Source organism: Python bivittatus, unplaced genomic scaffold, assembly GCF_059951505.1.
Source record: "Python bivittatus isolate LINGU-HERP-01145 unplaced genomic scaffold, Pbiv_v1 ctg000180_np1212, whole genome shotgun sequence".
Lineage (NCBI taxonomy): Eukaryota > Metazoa > Chordata > Lepidosauria > Squamata > Pythonidae > Python > Python bivittatus.
The window spans coordinates 5,961,052-5,983,366 of NW_028277047.1; the positions used below are offsets into that span (position 1 = coordinate 5,961,052).

The following is a 22,315-nucleotide window of genomic DNA, read 5'->3' on the forward strand; positions in this document are numbered from 1 at the left end:
CCAGATGGGCTTAGTACGGATTAATGTGTTGGGCGAACTAGGCCACAAGGGATTGTTCTCCAAGTCATGGCTAAAACAAGCCGGGGTTTGGCTTGTTGTGTGAGCTCAGTGAACTGGTCTGCACGACACACTAAACCATCATGTAACCTGGATTAGTTTTGGTTTTGCTGTGTTTATTGACCCAACGGTGGTAGGATCAATAAACCATGGCTGTACCAACGAGGGCTCCATGTACCTAACCAGCATTCAGACTCAAAGATTCAGATTAAAGAACGCGCAGTAGTTGCTTTAAGAAATGGCCAAAAATAGCCTTGGAGCCTAATTTAATTTGTTCCCCAAACAGTATGAGAAATCCTGGGTTGAATGAGAGCATCAGGACTAAAAATGGACAGAAGTTCAGGCTCAGAGAGTAAGAAATAATATTTGCCTTTCAAATATTACAAATTCTTCCAGTGGTCATGGGGCTAAAGAAGTATTACGAGCTGTTTGTTTTTCCCTGACTTTGCCCTACAATTTTGACTCTTCTTTCCATCGACCGTACTTGAAAGCATCAGAAAAACAAATAGCTGTTCTTAAGTCTGAACTTTACTGGGGATCCTACAAACAGTAACTTATTTAAAAAAGGAAAATCCAACCCCTTTCTATATTCTTTTAGACTCCAGTTGCCATCAAGGAGGGCTAGTTAAAAGAGGGGTTCACATGGCATCCTGAAACACGGTTTGGGAAAGCAGGATCTAGTCGAGTGTTTCTCAACCTTGGCCATTTTAAGTCCACACATCTTAAAGTGGCCAAGGTTGAGAAACACTGCTCTATAGCTTAATCTTTTGCAGGAAAGAATTTAAGAATGGGATTTTTCTCACTGAATGAGCCAGACTGGGAACTATTTTTTGTTCTTTCACAAATTTCTCAAATTTGGAGAGAATCAATCTATGTACAGATAGTCCTCGTTTACTGCCTGCCTTGTTTAGTGACCATTTGCAGTCACCACAGCGAAAGAAAGGAACCGTGCGACCAATCCTTGCACCGGCAACCTTCACAGGTCTGTAAAGCAAAGGAAAGCGGAAGTCAGATCGTAAATGCTGTCGCAGTTTCACTTAGCAACTGCTTCACTTAACAGCCAAGTTGCCGGTCCCAATTGTGGTCACTGAACAAGGACAACCTGTACACGCAAACTGGGGGCATTTCCCCAACACATTGAGCCAGTTACCCAAATCCGATCTTGCTGGCCATGTGGAAATGTAGCATCTTTAACTGACTCAGTCAAGTGTGTTGGAGGACGCCAGCTCCACGTGTGCAAAAGGTGAGCATTCTCGACGCCAGCTCCATTCATGGAATGTCCACGCTGCTATTTTCCTTCCAAATTCTGGAAAACGCGCAGTAGAAATGGCACCCTCTTTGTGTTTCACCACCCTGGGCCCCTGGCTAATGATAGTGGCCTGAATTCATTCAGCTTAGCATGTTGGCACTGGATACTGCTGGGGGAAGAAAGAAAGAGAAGTCTTTGTTTTTAAAAACTACTCGAAATTTTATTGGACTATTAGGACAATTTTCTTAGGATTTTTATTAGCATTCGGGTATGTTTCTTCAGTTGTTTCCAATCAAACAAGGCACGGTTAGGCAGGATTCAGCACCCCAGGGAGCACCCAGTAAGAGCATTTACCCAAACCCTCTTCTGGGGAGGTGTGCGTGTGTGTATGAAATCGCTTCCCCTCTCAGTTTGTGCAAGGAAGTGCAGTTCGAGTCGGTAAAGACCTTGCACACGGGACTTTGATGCACCCCCCTTTCCCTGTGTTTTACAAGGGGTGACCAACTGTGGGAATCCCCAAAGCCTTCTCTTCATTGACAGGACAGTAAATGCCATTATTTCCTCTCTCTTTCTCTGTGTGTGTGTGTGTCTCTTCACACACACTCTTCCTAAGCACACACTTCTCACAGCCTCTTGGTGTTTAAGGCAGCGGTCCTGATGTACAATACAACTGGGCCAAAGTTTTGCTAAGAGAAGGACCCAGATTTCTGTGGAAAAAGAAGGAAAAAGAGGCAGGGGGGTTATGAAAGGCAAAGAGAAGGTAACAGTGACAGCTTTACCACTCTGCCCATCAACTTTCTTTCTTTCTTTCTTTCTTTCTTTCTTTCTTTCTTTCTTTCTTTCTTTCTTTCTTTCTTTCTTTCTTTCTTTCTTTCTTTCTTTCTTTCTTTCTTTTTTTCTTTCTCTCTCTCTCTCTCTCCCCTCCCTCCCTTCCTTTTCTTTCTTTCTCTCTCTCTCTTTGTCTCTCTCTCTATTTCTCCTTCCTTCCTTCCTTCCTTCCTTCCTTCCTTCCTTCCTTCCTTCCTTCCTTCCTTCCTTCCATCCATCCATCCACCCACCCACCCACCCACCCACCCATTTTACAGGGCACCAAATCCCTAACAATTCCCATCAGCTTCTTAACAAATCCAAATACCCGTAATAGCAGCACAAATAAAACACCCATCGTAAAGAACTTAAAAAACTTACGGTAAACCTATTCCCAATAAAGTATCCATATAACATCCAACATTAAAAAAAAAAAAAGACACCTTAACCATTTCAGCCCGTACGAAAATTTTTGCCAAACATCTCGATGCCACGGCAACGCAGGACCACCACGAGCCTCACTCGGATTGAGCGTGCTAGACAGCAGTGAACGAGAGGGTAGGCATGAGCGTGCCTGGATCCACTGAGAGCTATACCATGTCTGTGCAGTTTCATGGTGTAAGGGCCACACACCTCATTTTTCCTGGCCTGACCTCCCCAGATACCACCAAAAGAGCCTGTACTTGGTCACTGGTCCCTGGATCTGTCAGAAGCCATTCTGCAGTTGGGGGTACTGGGGGAGCTTGTGCAAAGAGGGGGAAGACAGACCCACAGCTCTGACACTCACCTCTGCAGCTGGCCACATTTGACGCTGCTCAGCAGTAGCTCTCGGCTCTCTGGATCCGGACACGCAGCATACGCTTCCATCAGGCTGGGAACGAAGAGGAACCCCGGGGAAGGGTCATCAGCACCTCCGTGGACGGGCCAAAGCAAAACCCATCATATTTCTTCCCAAATGTAAACCCTACGCTTCACCGTGTAGGAGGCTGCTTTCAACTAGGGTAGAGCACTGTCTGTTCTGCTAGCAACCCCTCTCTGAGGTCGTTGTCCAAGAACGATCTTTCCCACCGCCCCACCTTTAACCCTGGAGAGGTGAAGAACGGAATCTGGGAAAAATCGGCCTCGGGTGCCGACGACGCACAGGGGAGCTGTTCGCTCTGTTCCCTGCAATGTGGGAAACGGCTAGTCTTGGCTTATGTTAAAGCCAGGAGAACAAAACCAGCCCCCCCCCCCCGCTTTCCCCACCTTCATACCTGGCGGGTGTTTTGTATCTTTCCAAAATTGCCGCGGCCTTTTCCCCGCTGAGGCCGCTGATCTGCATCAGCTGCCTTGCAAAGACCTCGTACACCGTCTGTGCCTGGGAAAGGGAGGCAGGAATGGGGTTCAAAAGGAGCCGCTTGGCAGTCGTGTGAATGCAGCTGATGACCCGGTTCAGCAAGACTGACTTTCTTCCCTGCGTTTAGCTACGGATCTGGACTAAGGGAGTGCTCTGGAAAATCTGAACGTTTCTCCGTGAGTTTGTTACTTAGCGCAAACTGGAAGAGCAGGTAGAGAATCAGTTTTGCTATTCATAGGCCACGTTCTGACCTACCTGTTTGTTTTGACTACGGTTCTGGGCGACCGGCCCAAAACCAGCTGGGTCTGCAAGACGTGGTTTACCAACAAATCAAATTCATGCTCATGAAAACCTTGGAAATTGCATTGACCCATCCTTTTGGGACACGGAAATTCCCTTTCTCTCGGGTCGATCTATTTATTCCCTCGGTGTTTCTCAATCTGCCCTTACCAAATGGGTGGCACGTCAGAAAGGCACCCGGTTAGCAAAAGATGGCTTATGCTGACTTGCAATGGGTCACTTTATGATTTTGGGGTCTTCCTCATCTGTCTCTGCTTATTTTTTTCACTCTGGGATCTCCCACATAGAAGGCACATGTTCCGTTCTTAAGTTGCTGCCCATCGCCTGTTTTCCCACCCAAAGGAGGCGGCGACTCCTGGATTCATCACCTTGTTCTTTACAGCCCCTTCGTTAAATTCAGCAAATGTCAGGAGCTTGTAGGTGCCCTGCCTGGGCTGCAGGGGGTGCTCACCCTCCAGTTCCTCTTTGGTACAGCTCAAAAGCATTTTGTCCTACCCAGAAAAAAAAGAAAAAAATTCCTTAGAAGGGAGTTCTTTAACCCTTCTTTTTCCCCACCATCCCTCCATGTCTTTATATGAACACTGTTTTCTTACTCTGCTTTTTAGTTTCTCAATCCTAGACTGGGGAAACCCTTTTCCTAGCAATGAATTTCATTTCATTTCATTTCATTTATTTATTATTCCATTTTACCGCAACAAGGGTGGGTTTAGTATGTCTGCCGAAACCACCACCTGTTTAAAGGGAGATCAAACAATCGTGTGCGGTTTAACAACCATAAAACCTCACTTTATGGACCGTTTGGGGGGGAGAGATGCCCGTTAAATCTCAATGTAGATCGTTTGCATCCATTTTTGTTGTTTCTGTAACTGCAAAATTGATGCAAATGGCGTCATTTACAAAGAAAACCTCAGTTTTACAGACATTTGATTTCACAGGTTAGTCTGTTAAATGGGAGCAGAGTCCGTTGTATCCAATGTCTGCTAAACTGAAGTGTGTTAAACTGAGGATCTGTTGTAATCAATTTGCAGGCCACTAAAAGAAAAATCATTCTATCCACTCTTTCTAAAAATCTTTCTATCTACAAACCCACAAACTTTGAAACTGCGCTCCTATGAGTTTGCATCTGTAATTAAAACAACTGGTAATCAAGAGGGGGAGGGGAGAAGTGAAAATGATCTCCTATTTAAAATATTCCTTAAGATCAATGCAATTTAATATTGCAACCCTCGCTTTCGTTTCCCCTCATTTTATCACACCAAACCTGTAGGAATAGGTTTGGCTGAGGGTCAGTGCCGCTGATCCAAAATCAGGCAGTGAATTTTGCGGTTGAGCGGAGACCTGAACCTCATTCATACCTATAAGGACGTTCAGCAGTTCTGCAGACGTCTGAACAAGAGGCTGTTCCAATCCAAACTAAGACTACTAAGGATGAAACCTGGAATGTTTGATGCACAAAGCAGATGCTTTAACACAGAGGGCCTTTCTTCTAAAAAGAAGGTAAGAATCTAGTCCTCATGATGCAGCTTACGGTCAAGGTGTCCACACTGCTCCAAACCTACCTGATACAGCCTGGTGAGGTGACGGGTCATGATGGTCAGATAGGCTGCGGATTCCCGAATGTCGCGGGTGCGTTTGACGAAGAAGCCATCCATGACCTGGGGAAGATGAAGACTCTGATGAGAGCAGGGACGCCCACGGGTGAAAGCGATGTCCCTCCACCCCTCTTGTGAGAGATAAACGATGTCTCTCCACCCCCATAGAGGCGTTCTGCCTTCAGCCTCAGATTTTTCATCCTTCTCCTTTTTAGTAATGTTTTTAATTAAGGTTTTATGTATTTATATATTTTATGTTTTTAACGTTTGTTGTGAATCGCCCAGAGTTCCCCTATTGGGGGGAGATGGGCGGTTGAAAAATTTAATAAATAAAATAAAAAATAAAATAAAAATAATGGAGCTGATGCAGCAAAAAAGGACAGGTTAAGAAAGAGGAAAAATCTGGGGCCTGGCAGAAAGCAGATTTAGGGTCGAGCTTTTGGGTTTTGAGATACGAGGAAGGTAAAGAGAAAAAGATTCACCTTTGCAAGGAAGCCTTACCTGAGTATTGACGATGGCTTGGTGCAGGGTCTTTTCCGGCAGGCTGAGATGTTGCGCAGAACCCGAATCTTCCACCAGGTAGATGGGGTGGGAAATGCCACACTGCCGCAGGCGGAACTGGATTCGAGTCATGATGGGGGGGAGGGGGAGATAGATGGTTATGAACCAGGATTGAATCATGAGTGAAAGCTGTATTTATCATTTCTGGGTGCCCACTAAGATATTTATTTCAATTCATTTCTCTCCCCTCTTCCTCTTCAAACTCGGATTTCAAACATGCAAACGATAGAAACAAACCAGTTTACTCACAAAAGACTGGGCTTCCACAAACTTCCCAAATCCTGTTTTAGTTCAAGCTAAGATCCGTTGCAATCTCTGCCTAAAAGTGGTTAACTCTGGATCCAAGCAGCCTTATGGTGGTTGTTACACTAACATTCTTTCTGGATGAAATACTTTGATAAACTCCAGATTGTATTAAGACCTCCAACTGTTCCTAAGAATGTAACTTCTTTCCTGGCTTTTTTTAACACTTGCTTTAAAAAGAAATCACCCTGAGTTAGGCGGCCATATAAATTGCTTAAAAAAATAAATAATAAACGTTTTAAAGAAAGGATGTAAACAAAAATAGAAAATATAAGACGAATGGAAAGGTACAACACAGATAATGGTCTATGGATAAGTAAACAAAGGGATCTAAAGTATCATAAAAATGACAATGTTCCAGTATGTTATTAATTAATTAATTTTTTATTTATTTATTTGTTGGATTTCTCCCCCGCCCATCTCCCCCACAATAGGGGACTCTGGGCAACTTACAAAAAACATTAAAACTATAAATATATATAAAATACATAGTACATCCAGAATTAAGAACAATACTAAAAAAGGAAAATCCAAGAAGATGGAAAATCAGGCTGCGGACAGCTGGCCACTATAAAGTAATTTTATAATTACTTATAAAATTATAAGATATATCATATTAGGTTTTGAAGAAAGAATTAAAAGTCCTTCTTAAGCTTTAAACTAAAAGCCCGGGTGAACACAGCATAAATCACTAACTAAAACTATAAACTGCCATAAACTGAATTGAATCAATGCCACAAATCTAATTTTCCATAAAACTGAGTTACAGACTCTGTATGTAGAAACACCCAAATGTGGAGTGTGATACAACTCCGTGTATTAAATTCTAGCGCAGGAATGGTTTCCAGTTAGAATTGAATTCTACACCAGATTTACTTTTTAAATTCTTTCCCGGTTACCTTTTGTTCGCGAAAGCGACCGTCGATGATGCTCCCGCATAGATCAGGCATCCGCTTTCGTTCCACCACGTAGTCTAAAACCAGCTCCCGAACCGAAGTCGGTTGCAGGTGCTCTGAAAAGGTGGGACAAGTTTTTAAAGGATGCAGATGGACTGGGTGGTCATCTTCCAGGTCTGCTGTAAGAGTAGATTCCTGCACTGGCTAGCTGATCTCTGGGATCCCTTCAACTCATCCATTTTATGGTTCCAAGTTTTATACATTACACCGAGGCATCAAAATGATACCTCGACAGCAGACGCTTCAGTGCAATTCAGCGGAGAGCGTGCACTCTGAGCGGCAGATAAGTCCATTACTCAAGGTCAGTTTGGACTAGACAAGTTTCTAGCTCTCATAAAGGTAAGCCTTTTAAAGCCCTTAAAGCCTTCACAGAAAAAGAAATAGGCCAGTGGAATTTTCATGGTCAGGAAATATTTTCTACAGCCTTTCCTGATTCCTCCCATTCTTACCTTACTCTTTCACTGTGGAGGAGAGGTGGGTTAACAGAGGGGAAGAGGGTCTGATGGCCACGGAGAAGGGAAATAAGAATAGGGGGATTATCCTTCCCTCACTTTTGGTGAATTTCTCATCATCTTGCACACCCAACTGGGAGAAAAGGGCACCAGAGGGAGCCTGCTTTTCCAAAGACGCCATCTGGGTTCATATGCAGTTTAATCATAGTTTCTTGGCCAGACCACAATTGGCAGGGCTCACATAACACACTGGAGCCATAAGCTAGGGGCATGTAATGCCTTCCAGTCTGAGGTTCCCATTTGGCCTTCGAGCGGAATAACTCAAAGCCAGGAGGAAAACTAAATTGTATTTCATCTTAGTTCAACGTCATATAGAGTTGATAACGTTGCTGTCTGGTCATGTGATTAATCATAATTAACAATGCTGGGCAATCCCTGGGGATCAGGCCCCAGATTTTGGGGGACCGTTGCAGCCTTAATTTTGCATCTATGCCTTACAGCATCTAGATCAGTGTTTCTCAACCTTGGCCACTTGAAGATGTGTGGACTTCAACTCCCAGAATTCCCCAGCCAGCCTTGCTGGCTGGGGAATTCTGGGAGTTGAAGTCCACACATCTTCAAGTGGCCAAGGTTGAGAAGCACTGATCTAATTCCCACCCAACACCGAGCTCACACCATGTGACATCTTAGCGCGACGTGTGAATTTGGCCACAGTGAAGCAGAAGGTGGAAAAGATGTCCACTCCCAGGTCAACCCTACCACACATTACGCTGCCAGGAACTCTCACCCACCTGCAGCAAGAGGGGCTCTCTCTCTGGCAACCCACAGAAAATCACCAACGTGAAGCTTCCGGATGCTAAACGGGACATTGTGACGCTGAAGTTCGCTCACCAGGTCCTGCTTCCGGGACGTGGGTCCGCTGAAAGCGAGGGGCAGAGCTGCTTTTTAAAAATCTCCTTTGGTTAAGAGTGCTAGGCGAGGCTCTTCCTTGTGAAATGGATCCTTGCACCCTAAAAGCTTAAGCAAGTTCTTCCCCAAATATTAAGGTCCGTGGGTGGGGAGGGGGGGATCCTTTCTCCACACCACCCCCAATGAAGGCTTTTTCATCTGTCGCTTCTTTAAGCGCCTCTTCTTTGGAGGCCAACGTCAATCTATTGGTGGCAGTTTTTTATTTGGGGAATTGGGACCCAGTGATCTCCTGAACCTTGATTGGGTGTTTCTAACTTATCTGTTGCTTCTTCTATTTGATCTGTTCACTTTGTCTTCTGTTTATAGATCCTACCCAGAGGCAGGCTATAAACCAGTGTTTCTCAACCTTAGCAACTTTAAGACGTGTGGACTTCAACTCCCAGGATTCCCCAGCCAGCTGCTGGCTGGGGAATCCTGGGAGTTGAAGTCCACACGTCTTAAAGTTGCTAAGGTTGAGAAACACTGCTGTGAACGAAGATACTTATATGGTAAATTTATCAAGTGTTAGCCTAAAGGCTCCAAGTGGCCCTCCCCACTTAGAATATGGCTTAAAGTAGACTTAACATTGTTTAAATCAACAAAAACACGCACACAGAAACTCTAACCACCTAGCTTGTTATTTATTCTTTCAATTTATACCCTGCTTTTTAGCCTTGGGGGAAAGCATTTAAAAAAAAAAAAGGATAGACCTGAGTCATGCCCAACTGAACCTTTTTTTGGTCTGAAAAGTCTTCAGTCCACACTCACTTTCTTTAATATTGGGAAGACTCTGGGAGTGTCATGTTTTTAGCTCCCCTTTGGGGATTGATATGTGGGTTCTGGAATCAAGTGTCTTGTGAAGAAGACGGGCAGGTCAAACTGACAGAGAGAAAGCTAAGCCAGATCGCCCTGGAGTTGGTTCATGGTTATATGTGAAGACAGCTGGACTTTTCACAAGCGTGCACACACACACCCCCCATGCATGACACATATGCCGTGGTTTTATCATCACAGCTGCTTACCCCGTAGTCTCGATGAAATCCACACAGAGAATAATATCAAACTGTCCCGGTTCAAAAACAAACTGGGGTTTGGACAGCCCCGAGTTAGGCTCTTCGTGGCTCGATCTAGAAAGGAAGGATCAACGGAGTTGAGAGCCGGGGAAGAGAAATTACTCCCGCTTCAAAATTCAGAGACGAGGGGGTTCTACAGCCTTGCAATTTCCCTTCCTTTGCAGAGACGTTTTCATCTGAAAATATGTAGGGGACATTGCTCAACCCACTGAACCCTGGCTTACCCAAACCTATTTTTGTGTTATTTTAATGTGCTGGACAAACACCCAAACAGATGTTGCTGCTTCCTGGAATTCTTGGGAAATGGGGTGGCTGGTGGAAGAGGGCTCCGAAGACAATTTCACCACAAGGCCGGGTCATCCTAGGAATTGGGGTAACTTCTACACTCCTGCCGTTCATCCGGACCCCAGGAAGATAAAACACACACCTGAGGAAAGGGGTCGTGGTCTTACTTGCTGGGGGTGCTCCGGTCGGAGTGTTCGGAGCCCAACGCGCTCCCGTCGTTTTCCTCCAGAAGCACAAGTTCTCTGGTTCGGGATGCGGCGGCTTTCAGGGCATGGGAATTGTTTTCCTTCAGCTCTTCGGAGGCATGCAGCTCCCGGGCTAAGGTTAGCCCTGCTTCTGTCAGAGAATATCTGCTCAGAAAAAGGTTGCAAGTCAAAAATGGACCAGTTCTCTGAAGTCTCTACTGTCAACCACCACCACAACCCAAGGGGAAACGAACACAGCCCTAAGACGAATTAAAAACTGGACTGGAGCTTCCCTCATGATAGAACCTTTCAGCTATCTTCTTGAGGTTTTGAAAAGCTCCATCCATCCATCTCCTCGTTCTCTCTCAGGCTTAAGAGCGACGCCTGTCAACAAGTGCGCCAACTCTGTTAAAGCACCACCATCTTCAACCAAAGCAAGACAGATTCTCCCTCTTCCCAACTCTTTAGTGCAAGGTAATCAACCTGGCTGGGATATTAGTCTTGAGGACCAGCTCCTTGCGAATCAGAGTGCCGACGGCAGACCAGGCAGTGCTCTTATTTCCAGGATCGACCTGTGATGGGGAAATCAGCGTGAGAATTGCTAGTCTAATTCATACAATAATCCTATCCATCTTCCAGCCAGTTTGGTGTACTGGTTAAGGCATCAGGCTGGAAACCGGGAGACCCTGAGTTCTAGTCCTGCCTCAGGCACAAAGCCAACTAGGGGATCTTGGGCCAGTCCTTCTCTCTCAGCCCTGGGAAGCAGGCCAGGGCAAACCCCTTCTGAAAAACCTTGCTAAGAAAACCGCAAGGACTAGTCCAGGCAGTCGCCAGGAGTCAAAAACTGACCAAAAATAAATTGATCTTCAGTAACTTTCATCATTGGTGTAATAACAAGCAGGGAGGGTATCAGCTTACCAGAAAGAAGGATTTATCACACAGAGGCTGAGCAGTTTTCTGCAGCTCTGGTTTTGTCAGATAGCCCCGGGAATCAGGATTCTAGGAAAGAAATCCAAAGGGCAGGACAAACTTTATACAACCTCCAGCATTCCTTCCTGTAGGCCTAACGCTAGAAACAGGAGGTGTTTGTTTCTACCTCTGAATATAAATTCACCCTGTTTAAACTTCCCAATTAAGAGCTGCCCCACAATTTTCCTTCGGTTTTCAGAAGTCTTCAAATCACGCAATCCATCTCTCCCATCCGGAAAAATCTTCCAGAGGTGTCAGCGTAAGGACAAAGTTTGCAAAGTAAAAATAAAGTGAAGAAGAGCCTCTTGATGCGGGTGAAAGAGGAGAGTGCAAAAGCTGGCTTGAAACTCAACATTAAAAAAACTAAGATCATGGCATCTGGACCCATCAATTCCTGGCAAATAGAAGGGGTAGAAATGGAAGCAGTAACAGACTTCATTTATTTGGGCTCCAAGATCACCGCAGACGGAGACGGCAGCCATGAAATTAAAAGACGCTTGCTCCTTGGGAGGAAAGCTATGGCAAACCTAGACAGCCTATTAAAAAGCAGAGACATCACCTTGCTGACAAAGATCCGCATAATCAAAGCTATGGTTCTTCCAGTAGGAATGTATGGCTGTGAGAGCTGGACCATAAAGAAGGCTGAGTGCTGAAGATTTGATGCCTTTGAACTGTGGTGCTGGAGAAGACTCTTAAGAGTCCCCTGGACGGCTAGGAGGTCAAACCAGTCAATCTTAAAGGAAATCAACCCTGATTGCTCATTGGAAGGATTGATAATGAAGCTCAAGCTCAGATACTTTGGTCACCTAATGCGAAGAGAGATCTCTTTGGAGAAGACCCTGATGCTGGGAAAGATTGAAGGCAAAAGGAGAAGAGGACGGCAGAGGATGAGATGGTTAGATAGCATCCCTGAAGCAATGAGCATGAAACTGGGCAAACTCAGGGAGGCAGTGAAGGACGAAGGCCTGGCGCGATATGGTTCATGGGGTCACGAAGAGTCGGACACGACTTAACGACTGAACAACAACAGACCCAACCCAGGAATAGGTAAAAACAGATGAATGTGCCTTCAAGGACATATTTGCGTGCAGAAGTTTCATCTCCTCCCAAAGGCGAAAAACAAATGAAACAGATTCCAAAGTGGAGGGAACACGAAGAGGGAGAAAGGAGAGAAATGTATGCACCCTTGTGTGGCCACACCACTTTACTCAAAATGCCCCAATTTTTAAAACTCAGGAACACTACCTGCCCTTTGCTATAAGAGGATCTAGTTTGCAACCATCCCATTCGATCCTAAAATGTTTCTGCAGCCAACTTGGTCAGTATCAGCCGTATCTTACCATGGTGTTGCGGTAGAGGGCCAACAGTACCGCATAAGCTGGAGAACGCCGAGTGGGCACATACCCCCGGGCACGATGCTGTGCAACGATCTGTTTTTTCTGGAAAGAGAAAGCTCAATCCAGCATCGCTTTTATGCGAGATGGGCGGCTACATAAACGTGATCAAGTGAATAAAAATGTCTTTTTTGATCGTTGGGGGATGTTTTCTCCTCCCACTCTCCCCCATCTCCATCAATAATCACCAGCAGGCACAACATTTCAATGGAGGCAGAACCCACCATTTTTTTTTAAAATAATACCACTGTCCTGGTCTGGACGAAGCTAAGCGTCCAGGAAAGATTGCCTCCAACCAATTTGGCACACTGTGGAAAGTAGGAGGAAGGGGACTGGGCACTTCAAGATGTCTTTGGGGACTTGCATTTAGGAAACCACTTCCTGCCATCTTTCAAGGCACATGACTCAGTGCAGGGTTTATCCTGGCTAAACCCCAGTCAAGTCCACAGAAAACAACACAAGGAGCAAATAATCAAAAAATAAAACACAGATTGTAGGAACATAAAGGGCTGGGAAAACTGCAGCCAACGGGATCCTCCAACTCCCTGACCCTGGTGCCAAAAAGGCAGACAGGTCCACCAGCCCTGGATGTTCTCAGCCTGGAACTAGTCCCCTTGAACTCAATGGGACTTGTGAGCACAACCGCTGAAGGTGCAAGGAGGAAGGGGGTTTAGGAGAGCATGTACTATAGTTCGTGCCACCGTTTAGGACAGAAACTGGAAAGCGGGATGGGAGTGGAACGGCCACATCAGGCGAGTAGGCAAAGCTAATACGGGGAGAAGTTTGGGAACTTCCTTTGGTTTCGATAAGCTGATTTGAGAGTTTCCATGGCTGTTTTCCAAGCTCCTAATTTCAAAATATAGACAATCCATCGGTTTTCAGCTATTCGCGTTACGGAGGGGAATGAAAAGGGGAGGGGGGCACACTCCTAGCCTTGGCTAAAGTGTCCCAGCCCACGCTCTAACTTAACTTGCTATTCCCAAGACAGCCGAAAACCATCCAACAGTTTCTAGTTTTTTGGAAGTCTCGCCTCAGTAGTGTCCATACAACCTGGCTAGCGTGTTTTAATTTTCACCTTGTTTTGTTTCAATGGCTTAGCGCAGTGTCTCTCAACCTTGGCAACTTTAAGATATGTGGACTTCAACTCCCAGAATTCCCCAGCTGGCTGGGGAATTCTGGGAGTTGAAGTCCACACATCTTAAAGTTGCCGAGGTTGAGAAACACTGGCTTAGCAGGTTGTGTGAACTGAGCCCACTGGGTTCCTTCAGTTCCCCAGGTGAGGGGTGTTGAATGAATGCAGCCCTGACATTTACCCACCATTTCTTTAGAAGAATGTTTATTAATTAATTAATTTATTTATTTATTTATTTTTATGTATTTATATAAGACATTTGTCACCGCCCATCTCGTTGAAACGACTCTGGGCAGTTTATCAAACGTTTAAAAACAATTAAAATTACAATGCACAAGCATCTTAAATAAATAGAGAGTAAATAGCTGCAAGGATAGATGTTAAAATTGGCAGTCACTCGGGGAGTGTCATCAAGGCGTCAGCCACCCCCAGCAATGGGTAAGATTGTTGTCACCCCACGCAAGCTGGAAGAGCCAGGTCTTTAATCCTTTCCGGAAAGCCAGGAGGGTAGGGGTCTGCCGCATCTCTGGGGGGAGGATATTCCAAAGGGCAGGGGTGATGGCAGAGAAGACTCTCCTCCCGGGCCCTGCCAATTGACATTCTCTTGCTGACCTGGTCCGCAACATCCCCTCTCTGCCTGACCAGGTGGGACGGGTGGATGTGATGGGGGGTTTAGCCTCTTTTTTTATCCAAAGACATGGTAAAATAGCCTTTCTGACCACACCCACCCACTGGTTCCAGCTCTGTTCCAAGCAGCATGGTTGTCCCCTCCCTAACGAAACAGCCCCCAAATGAATGGATGCATGTTATCCATAGCAAAGCTCTTACCTTTGAGCATTGCTCTTGGCGTTGAGCTGGCTCCAGAGACGATGGGGCAGGGGGCAGCGCTGGGCTGTCGCTGAAAGTTGGGTCGCCACCATCTTCACACCCTTTCCAAGAAGACGTCGGGGCTGGCAAACCTGGAATGCATGTTTCAAACTCTTTAAATCTCATTTCCGAGTCTTCTAAAAGCCGGAGCCAAAGACATTACAACTCTCACCATTGCTTCCCAGAGGAGGGCTTTTTCATTTTCACAAGATTTTATGCCCTTGCATAAAATTAAAAGGAAGGATGGCTGGACCCAGTTAATACCCAGATGGGAAACCAACAGGAAGTTTTAAGGCTGTGGAGGCTGGAAGGTCGCAACTGACATTCTGCGAAAATGCAACGCACTGCCCTGTTCCCACAAAAAAACAACTCCGATGAATTTATGAAGTTTTCAGGAGTTGAGGGAGATTTTTTTGCCTTTGAATTGGCCTCAAAGGATCAGCTCACTGGCTGATCTTTGGAAAAAATGGGTCTGACCGGATTCATGCTTAGGTGGAAATTGGGAAGTCACCGGCAGCTAGACAGGGAACTTGAAATGGTATCCCGGACAAAGGGAAACACAAATCGTTTAAAAATAAAAATACAGAGGTTGCTTGGCATCGCTAGGAGTTGTGCTCGGTTGAGGGGAAAGACACCTTTATTACCTTGAAGAATATTTCACAGAGATATAATTGATTTCTCATAGTGATCACAGACCCTTCAGAGGCTCTCTTGTTCCATACCTGGCAGTGCTGAACCGTCCTGGGTGCTGCGGTGTTTCTCCAGCTGCTCGTCCAGCTGCCGGCAGATCTTCTCACCGAAATACAGAAGGATCCTAGCCTCGCGCCCACTGCGCAGAGGGAGGGGGTATTTGCGGAGAGAGCTCAGCGCCTGCGCACGACAAAAGGATGAAAGATGAATTTGTGGCTCCAGGGCAACGGAAGAGAGTCTGCTCGACCCAAAGCGGTCCCTTCACCTCTGTGATCCGATCTGGGTGCGAGTCGAGAAACGGAGGGGGGATTCACGGGGCCAAACCAAAGAGCCTCTTTCCAGGCAAAGGGACGAGGCGGCTTCGTTTCAAGGCGGCCCTGGTTTCCAAACACGGAGAGTGGCGTTTGGAGGATCGGTTTCACCAAAATGTCAAGCCTTAGGGGATGGATGGCACAGCTCGGGCACATTGGGGATGCCAGCAGAACTGGTGAAGGGTGGAGGAAAAACAGTAGGGTGGTGGGAAAGGGGTGTTTGGATCAAGAGGGGGTTGGTGAAAGAAAGAAATATATAAAAATGGAGTCTGTTGATAGCAGGGACAACATTCAAGGATCAGTGTCCTTCTCGAGCATTGATTAGAGCAGTGTTTCTCAAGCTTGAGCACTTTAAGATGTGTGGACTTCAACTCCCAGAATTCCCCAGCCAGCTGATGGGTTCAAATAAATAGATTAATATAGATGTCACTTTGTTTTGTTTTAATTTAGTTCTATATCAGAATTGTAGTTCTCTTAGTGTGGGACAAATAGCCTTCTGTTTGTTAGTTCTAGAGACAGCTTACGCTGGTAATCATAGTGACGATAATATTCTGTAGCTTGCATTTTATATCTGGTCGTCCTCTTCTTTTACTTTTAAACAGTTTGTTAATTGTTTCATTCTAGATTGGTCTTTGACTGAAATAAACTTTGAGTTGACTTGACAGGACACGGATTGGGGCTTGCGAACATGAGAGGGAGAATAAAGCATTTTAAAAAAGAATGCTCCTTTTTATATAGGAAGAAGGCCCCCTTCCGTTGCTCATTAATCCTTGTTAATAGTTATCCCTCAACATATATTGTACTAACCATGGTTAATTATGGATGTTGGAGAATCTATCATTGGCCAATAATTATTGTCACTGCTAGACAATCGTGATCAGTTATGCATCACTAAAATTGTTCGTAGTTAGTGCATCTAAGCAGCTGGCCTCCTCAAAGCATCAATGATGGGTGCTTCAAATTTAAAATGCTTCATGAACAAATTTAAAATTTAACAAATTTAAAATGCTTAAGAAATTGAAAATGCTTCATTTATGAATCCATCATCATCCTTATTATTATATTAGGCCAGACTTTCTGATCCATACTTCACATTGCTACTATGGATAATGACAATTAAGATAATAGTATTAATTACTGGCCCATAATATAATTACAATTACCAATTGCCATGAGCAAGGTAAGTATTATGCTAATTAAAATACTAATAGTTATACTAATTTCACTAGTTACACTCCAGTCCACCAACTGTCCTATTATTAAACTAATTATATTAATTCCTGTCTGGTTATGTTGATTACTATACTAACAACTATTCTAAATGCTATTATATTAACAGCTAGGCTAATATTGCATTTTATTATAATTATTATCCTAATAATTGTTCTAATTACTACTGTATTAAGAGTGTTGCTAATTATTATTCAGCACTAATAACAGGAACTTTTTTCCAAAAGACATATTCCCTGGGGGAGGGACGTGCCGCAGTGGGCGGGGCTTACCGCAGTGGGCGGGGCTTACCCGTTCATAGGCGCGCTGGCTCTTGGGGCGCCCGCGTTCCGCGGCCTGGTCGCGCCATTCCTGCAGCCATCGCGTAAACAAGGGGTTCGGGCCTTCCTGCGGCGGTTTCGGCATCTTGCAAGGGCGGCCGTCGTTTTTTCCTGCTCTCGCCCTCTCCTCTTCGCGCCGTCGTGCTTTAAAAACGGGAACTCGTCGAGCTCCTGCACCAAAGAGTCGCAGGCGGGCAGAGCGGCTGTCCGTTGAAGGGGCGGCGCACGCGCAGTTCGTCCGTGGTGCTGCTTCAGAGGGAACCATAGAGATAGAAAATATAGAAAGGTCCTCGCTTGAGCATCTAATTTCACCCCCCCCCCCGAATTGGTCTCTGTGGAGGAGATACTCAGAATTCAGTGTTTTACTGCGTCTCCCCCATCCTCCCGATTGGTAGAGCAAACCATACCAAAGAAAAGCATCAGAAATCCCTTTCTGTAACTGTTCTCTCCAATCTTACCAGGAATGTTTTAAATCAGTGCTTTTCAACCTTGGCAACTTTAAGATGAGTGGACTTTGACTCCCAGAATTCCCCAGTCAGCCATGCTGGCTGGGGAATTCTGGGAGTGAAGTCCTCCCATCTTAAAGCATGCTGGCTGAGGAATTCTGGGAGTTGAAATCCTCCCATCTTAAAGCATGCTGGGGAATTCTGGGAGCGAAGTCCTCCCATCTTAAAGCATGCTGGCTGGGGAATTCTGGGTGTGAAGTCCTCCCATCTTAAAGCATGCTGGCTGGGGAATTCTGGGAGTGAAGTCCTCCCATCTTAAAGCATGTTGGCTGGGGAATTCTGGGAGTCGAAGTCCTCCCATCTTAACTGCCAAAGTTAAAAAAAACAACAACACTGTTTTAAATAAATGCATGTGTGCACATGCTCATATAAGAGACATAAATATGTATGTAATTACAACCTACTCTGAATGATGCATGCTGGCGTAGAAGGCCGAGATACATGTACACGCATAAACAGCCCTTTCTTGCAGCCAAAGGAAACATATTATGGATTGCATACATTGCACACACCTACACTCATGACTAACTTTGGAGGATCTCAAAAAGCTAAGCAGGGTTGGGCCAGGTTTGTATCTGGATGGGAGATGCCTTGGAACCCCCAGGCAGAAGGCTAGGATGGGAAGTGGAAAAACCTTCCTGGATAAATACAAAGTGGAGCCATTGCCACGGTCTAGTCAAGGAAACGACAGGGCTGTGTCCATCAAACCACCCCGAGGTCCTCCCACCTGGATTCAGGTACCTAAAATATTATTTTTGTTATGTGAGATTTTTATCTGGGAAGTCAAATCCGCCTCAACTGGTCTGAAATAGTCATTACACTGCAAGGGGGTTGTAAGCACAAGTCCCTGTTTTAAACAAGGATGCCAAATTTTGCAGTTTTCCATGCGAACAGAGACAACCTTTGACTTCAGTTTAGATATATGGTAATACTTCTGGATCCCGTTGGAACAGTGTCCACATATCTTAAAGTTGCCAAGGTTGAGAAACATTGCTTTGAAGGGTTATGAAAAAGTTGGCTTGGCCTCAGATGCACTTCTAGCTTGCCACAGACTGGAGTCATGCATCACACTCCTGTAATGGGATTTTTCATTGTTTTTCCCCTAGGATATTCTCTGTGCCCAGCATTGTGGTTTGCCAACCATATTTTAACCCATCCAGCTGTGGTCTATCGATTGCTGGAGCTATAGTGGTCTAGCAGTTAAGGTGTTGGACCAGGAGCATGGAAATCAGATTCTAGTCCATCCACAGCCACAGAAGCCCCCCGGAAGACTTTGGGTCAGTCACTTTCTCCTAACCCAACCTACCTCGCAGGGTTGTTGTTTAACGACAAATAGGAGAAGGAAGCACCATATAACCCGTCTTGTGCTCCTGCACAAAAGATGGGACATAAATCGAATAAATATTCAGCAAACCACAACAAAGCAAACTTAGAATAGTAACTGCAGGGTGGGAGTAAAATACTCTCTTCTCCAGCCTGTAAGAAAGAAAAGTTGATAAATAGTGCTAGGGGTTTTTATTTTCGCTACGTTAAAAAAGTATGGATTTTTTTTCATTCATTTTTTCTAATTTTCCATGAAATTAGATTGGTGTAAAAAGTCTTGGTTACTCCGGCTACCATGTTTCCATTTGTAGTTTCTATATCGTTTTTGTGAACTGGTTTATTAGCTGCCTAGAGTGATGTGTTTAGGATGGGCGGCTGTTTAAACTTTCTAGGAAAATAAATATAATGTAGCCACTCTGTGTAAAAATTTCTGGCCGTAATCCAAACGTAAAGCCATTCCGTGCTCCAGAATGATAAAAAACACATTCTCTTCCTCAAATGTTTTTGCAGCGGTTGGAAGTAAAATATAAATTCCTGCTTCAAACGCTAAGGCCGTCTCTGTGCTCAACATTGCTCATGCATTTTCAAAATACTTGTGCAAATATGCACAATTAACAATATTCTAGATAAGCAGTAACAGTTGGATGGAATCAGAGGATTTTTTTGGGTGGATCTGTCTCCAGCTAAGCTTCTTACCCTGGTTAAAAATGTAGCGGTTTGTTCCTGTTAGTAATAGTAGTAAATCTATTTACACCCTGCTTTTCAGCAAAGAGGTCTCTTTCCCATCACCTGCTAAAAGATCCTTTTCACTGAAGAAATTATGAATTGCACTTCCTTCTGCCACATCTCCAGCATTTTAATGGGAATAGATGTTTCTGCTTCTCCAGAACGCTTTCTGGCTCCTGCAGTACAGATGAGTTATGCTTTAACTAGCTCTTCAACTAGTTCTTCTGCTACTGCACTGCAGAAACAGCATGGTTAGACTCAAATGATTTGATTTAGCGCCTTAATCTCCACCCTTGCTTCGCCATTTGTATTTTCGGAGAAAAAGCTCGCTTAATGCCAGCCCTGGATTAACCATTAAGCAAACTAAGCTTCTGTTTAGGGCACCAAGGGAAGAGGGGGGACACCCCCAAGTTTTTTCTCCCGACGATTATGCCCTTAACTCTTTCACTGCCACGCTCAGCTTTAGTTGAATTTTTTTATAATTGGCCTCCTCTGCCAGGTTTGACTTTCATCTGCATTGTTAAAAAAATGGTTTTCGTCAGCACGGGGAATGGCTGAAGTTTAAAAGTTTGGTTTGAAGGTGTTGGTCAGAAATCCCATTCGTTTCTGTCTCATGGCATGAGATTTTTGCTTCCGTGGAGGGGCAACCGTTGGTGGGTTGTGCTCGGGGCATCCGTTGGCCTTAATCCAGTGCTGCTGAACCCCTTAAGTAAATTAGGGAAAGAGTGTGTGGAGCAGAGAGGAAAATAACTCTGTAAAGCAGTGTTTCTCAACCTTGGCAACTTTAAGACGGGTGGACTTCAACTCCCAGAATTCCCCAGCCAGCAAGTTGCCAAGGTTGAGAAGCACTGCTGTAAAGTATAGGAGTGAAATCTGCTTGGAAAGATTAATATTTTCTTGTGATACTTTCCCAAGAGCCAACTGTGATGATGCTATGAATGCAGGCATTTAGCCAGAATATTTTGGGTGGAGTGTCTGGTTCAGTAGCTGTGACGAGGGGTTGAATCTAGCATGAGTGGAACAAAAATTGAGTCAGGCCAAAAAAAGGGAGAGAGAGAGGGAGAGAGAGAGAGAAATCTGTACTTTATTTGGAAATAAATGCATTTAAGAGTCAGGGAGTCATTCAAGAGGGCACTAGGATAACCCTGCTCAGCTGAGAAAGGGAGATTTTTCTCCCTAGCTGGCCTACCTCACAGGGCTGTCCTGAGGATTACAGAACTCTTGGCACCCTACTGTGGACAAGCAGGTCTGCTCCAGCATCCATAAGCTTCAGCCAGTTTGCTAGCCCCCGTGGGCTGATCTCAAAGAAGCCAAATGGGATCGGAACTGGTTAGGGTTGGGATGGGAGACCACAGGGAAATCCTGGGACTTAGATGGGGAATTAAAAGAAACCTCGGAAGGTGTCTTGGGAAAACTACGCCTGCCGCACGAGCAAGAAACCTCTGCTATTACAACATCCTGACAAATGGCCATCCAGCCTCTGTTTTAAACCCCTCCGGTGAAGGAACACCCCCACCTCCTGCGAAATCCATTCCCCTGTTGAGTCGTTCTTACTGTTAGGAAATTCTTCTTGATACCCTACAGAAACGCCCTTCCTTGTGATTTAACCATCACGGAATATTCCATGTTTGAAGGCTCTAAGCCAGTCTCCACCTTGGCCACTCGAAGCTGGGTGGACTTCAACTCCCAGAATTCCCCAGCCAGCCATGCTGGCTGGGGAATTCTGGGAGTTGAAGTCCACTCAGCTTCGAGTGGCCAAGGTGGAGAAACACTGATCTGCAAAGCCACAGGTAACCTTATCATTTAAAATTTCCATTTAAGGCAGAATATGATTGCCCTGCTTGGACGGGGACACCCATGCCCAGAAGACCCATGATCCACTTCCTTTGCTCTAGCACCAAAGGCGCGTTAGCCTGTCTTGCGAACCCACCTCGGGGGGCTGGGATGGGGTCCGCCGGGCCGGGCCCTTCGTGCAAAGCCGGCCCCGCCATCCTTCCCCGCCGGTCCGCTGCCAGAGCGACCCGATGCGGCGGCGGCGGCGGCGGCGGCGCCTGCCAGCCTGCGGTACCCGGCCCGGGCGGCCGGAGGGCGCCCGTGTGCCAGGCGCTGCGCCTCCTCCGCGCTATCGCTGCAAATGGCCATATAAGGCCAAATCGGGCTGCGGGAGGGGAGGCGCTGGCGGGTCTCGATCACACCTTATTTGGAAGCGGTTTGAGCGTCGCGAAAAAGGAAGAGGGGGCGGAGGCGCGCTGGTTCCTCGCCCGGCCCCGCTTTGTTTCTGCTGCTGCGCTTCGCCTTCGCCCGGGCCGCCTGCGACCAGCCGGGCTGGGCGCTTTCGCCCTGCCCGCCCCCTCCCCGCTCCCCAGGTTGCACAAGCAGCAGGGTGCAAATTGCACAAGAGGCGGCTCCCACCCCCCACTCCCCGCTTCTGCCCATCGGTTCTTTTACACAATTGCAAGGAGGAAGAGGGCGCGGGGGGGGAGGAGGGCGGGAGGAGGCTGGGCTCGCTCCACATTTTTAACCAGGTCAGGGAAAGCCTTCGGGTTAGTTCAAGCGTGTTGTGTGAACCCGGCCCCGGTGTGCGCGCCTGCGTTTTGCGGCGCGATGACTTGGTGCCTTTTTAGCAGCAAAGCGGGGGGGGAGTTGGATTGGGGCTCTTGGGTGTAAGAGGCAGCCAAGCCTGTCTTTTTGTGATCTCCAAGACTCACAACTTGGGGATGTGTTTTCCCAGAGGAATCCTGCC

At 45.9% G+C, this 22,315-nt stretch overlaps 1 protein-coding gene across 3 annotated transcripts; it reads right to left on the reverse strand.

Moving 5' to 3' along the window:
• Window positions 1-1,500: 1,500 nt before the first annotated feature.
• On the reverse strand, window positions 1,501-21,685 carry MUS81 (MUS81 structure-specific endonuclease subunit). 3 transcript variants are annotated; one of them, XM_088137430.1, is made up of 18 exons: window positions 21,503-21,684; window positions 18,830-18,893; window positions 16,989-17,263; window positions 15,189-15,336; window positions 14,428-14,558; window positions 12,414-12,512; window positions 11,023-11,103; window positions 10,588-10,676; window positions 10,087-10,269; window positions 9,584-9,688; window positions 8,405-8,532; window positions 7,105-7,217; window positions 5,843-5,959; window positions 5,309-5,404; window positions 4,118-4,240; window positions 3,367-3,470; window positions 2,901-2,984; window positions 1,501-2,013 (listed from the first exon to the last, which is right to left on the reverse strand). In XM_088137430.1, exons 3-18 carry the CDS (start codon window positions 17,100-17,102, stop codon window positions 1,947-1,949), a joined length of 1,782 nt encoding a protein of 593 aa, XP_087993556.1. In that variant the 5' UTR covers window positions 17,103-17,263; window positions 18,830-18,893; window positions 21,503-21,684; the 3' UTR covers window positions 1,501-1,946. The 3 variants fall into 3 exon arrangements, with proteins under 3 accessions (XP_087993556.1, XP_087993555.1, XP_087993557.1); XM_088137429.1 differs by having other exon boundaries at window positions 16,989-17,266; XM_088137431.1 differs by lacking the exon at window positions 12,414-12,512 and having other exon boundaries at window positions 16,989-17,266; window positions 21,503-21,685.
• Between the last annotated feature and the right edge of the window lie 630 nt (window positions 21,686-22,315).

Coding starts and splice junctions, on each gene's coding strand:
- MUS81 (XM_088137430.1), bottom strand. CDS start 17,102: ATGCCGAAACCGCCGCAGGAAGGCCCGAACCCCTTGTTTACGCGATGG. Junction 5,405..5,842: donor AAGCCATCGTCAATACTCAG/GTAAGGCTTCCT, acceptor CATCTTCCCCAG/GTCATGGATGGCTTCTTCGT. Junction 4,241..5,308: donor ACCTCACCAGGCTGTATCAG/GTAGGTTTGGAG, acceptor TTTTCTGGGTAG/GACAAAATGCTTTTGAGCTG.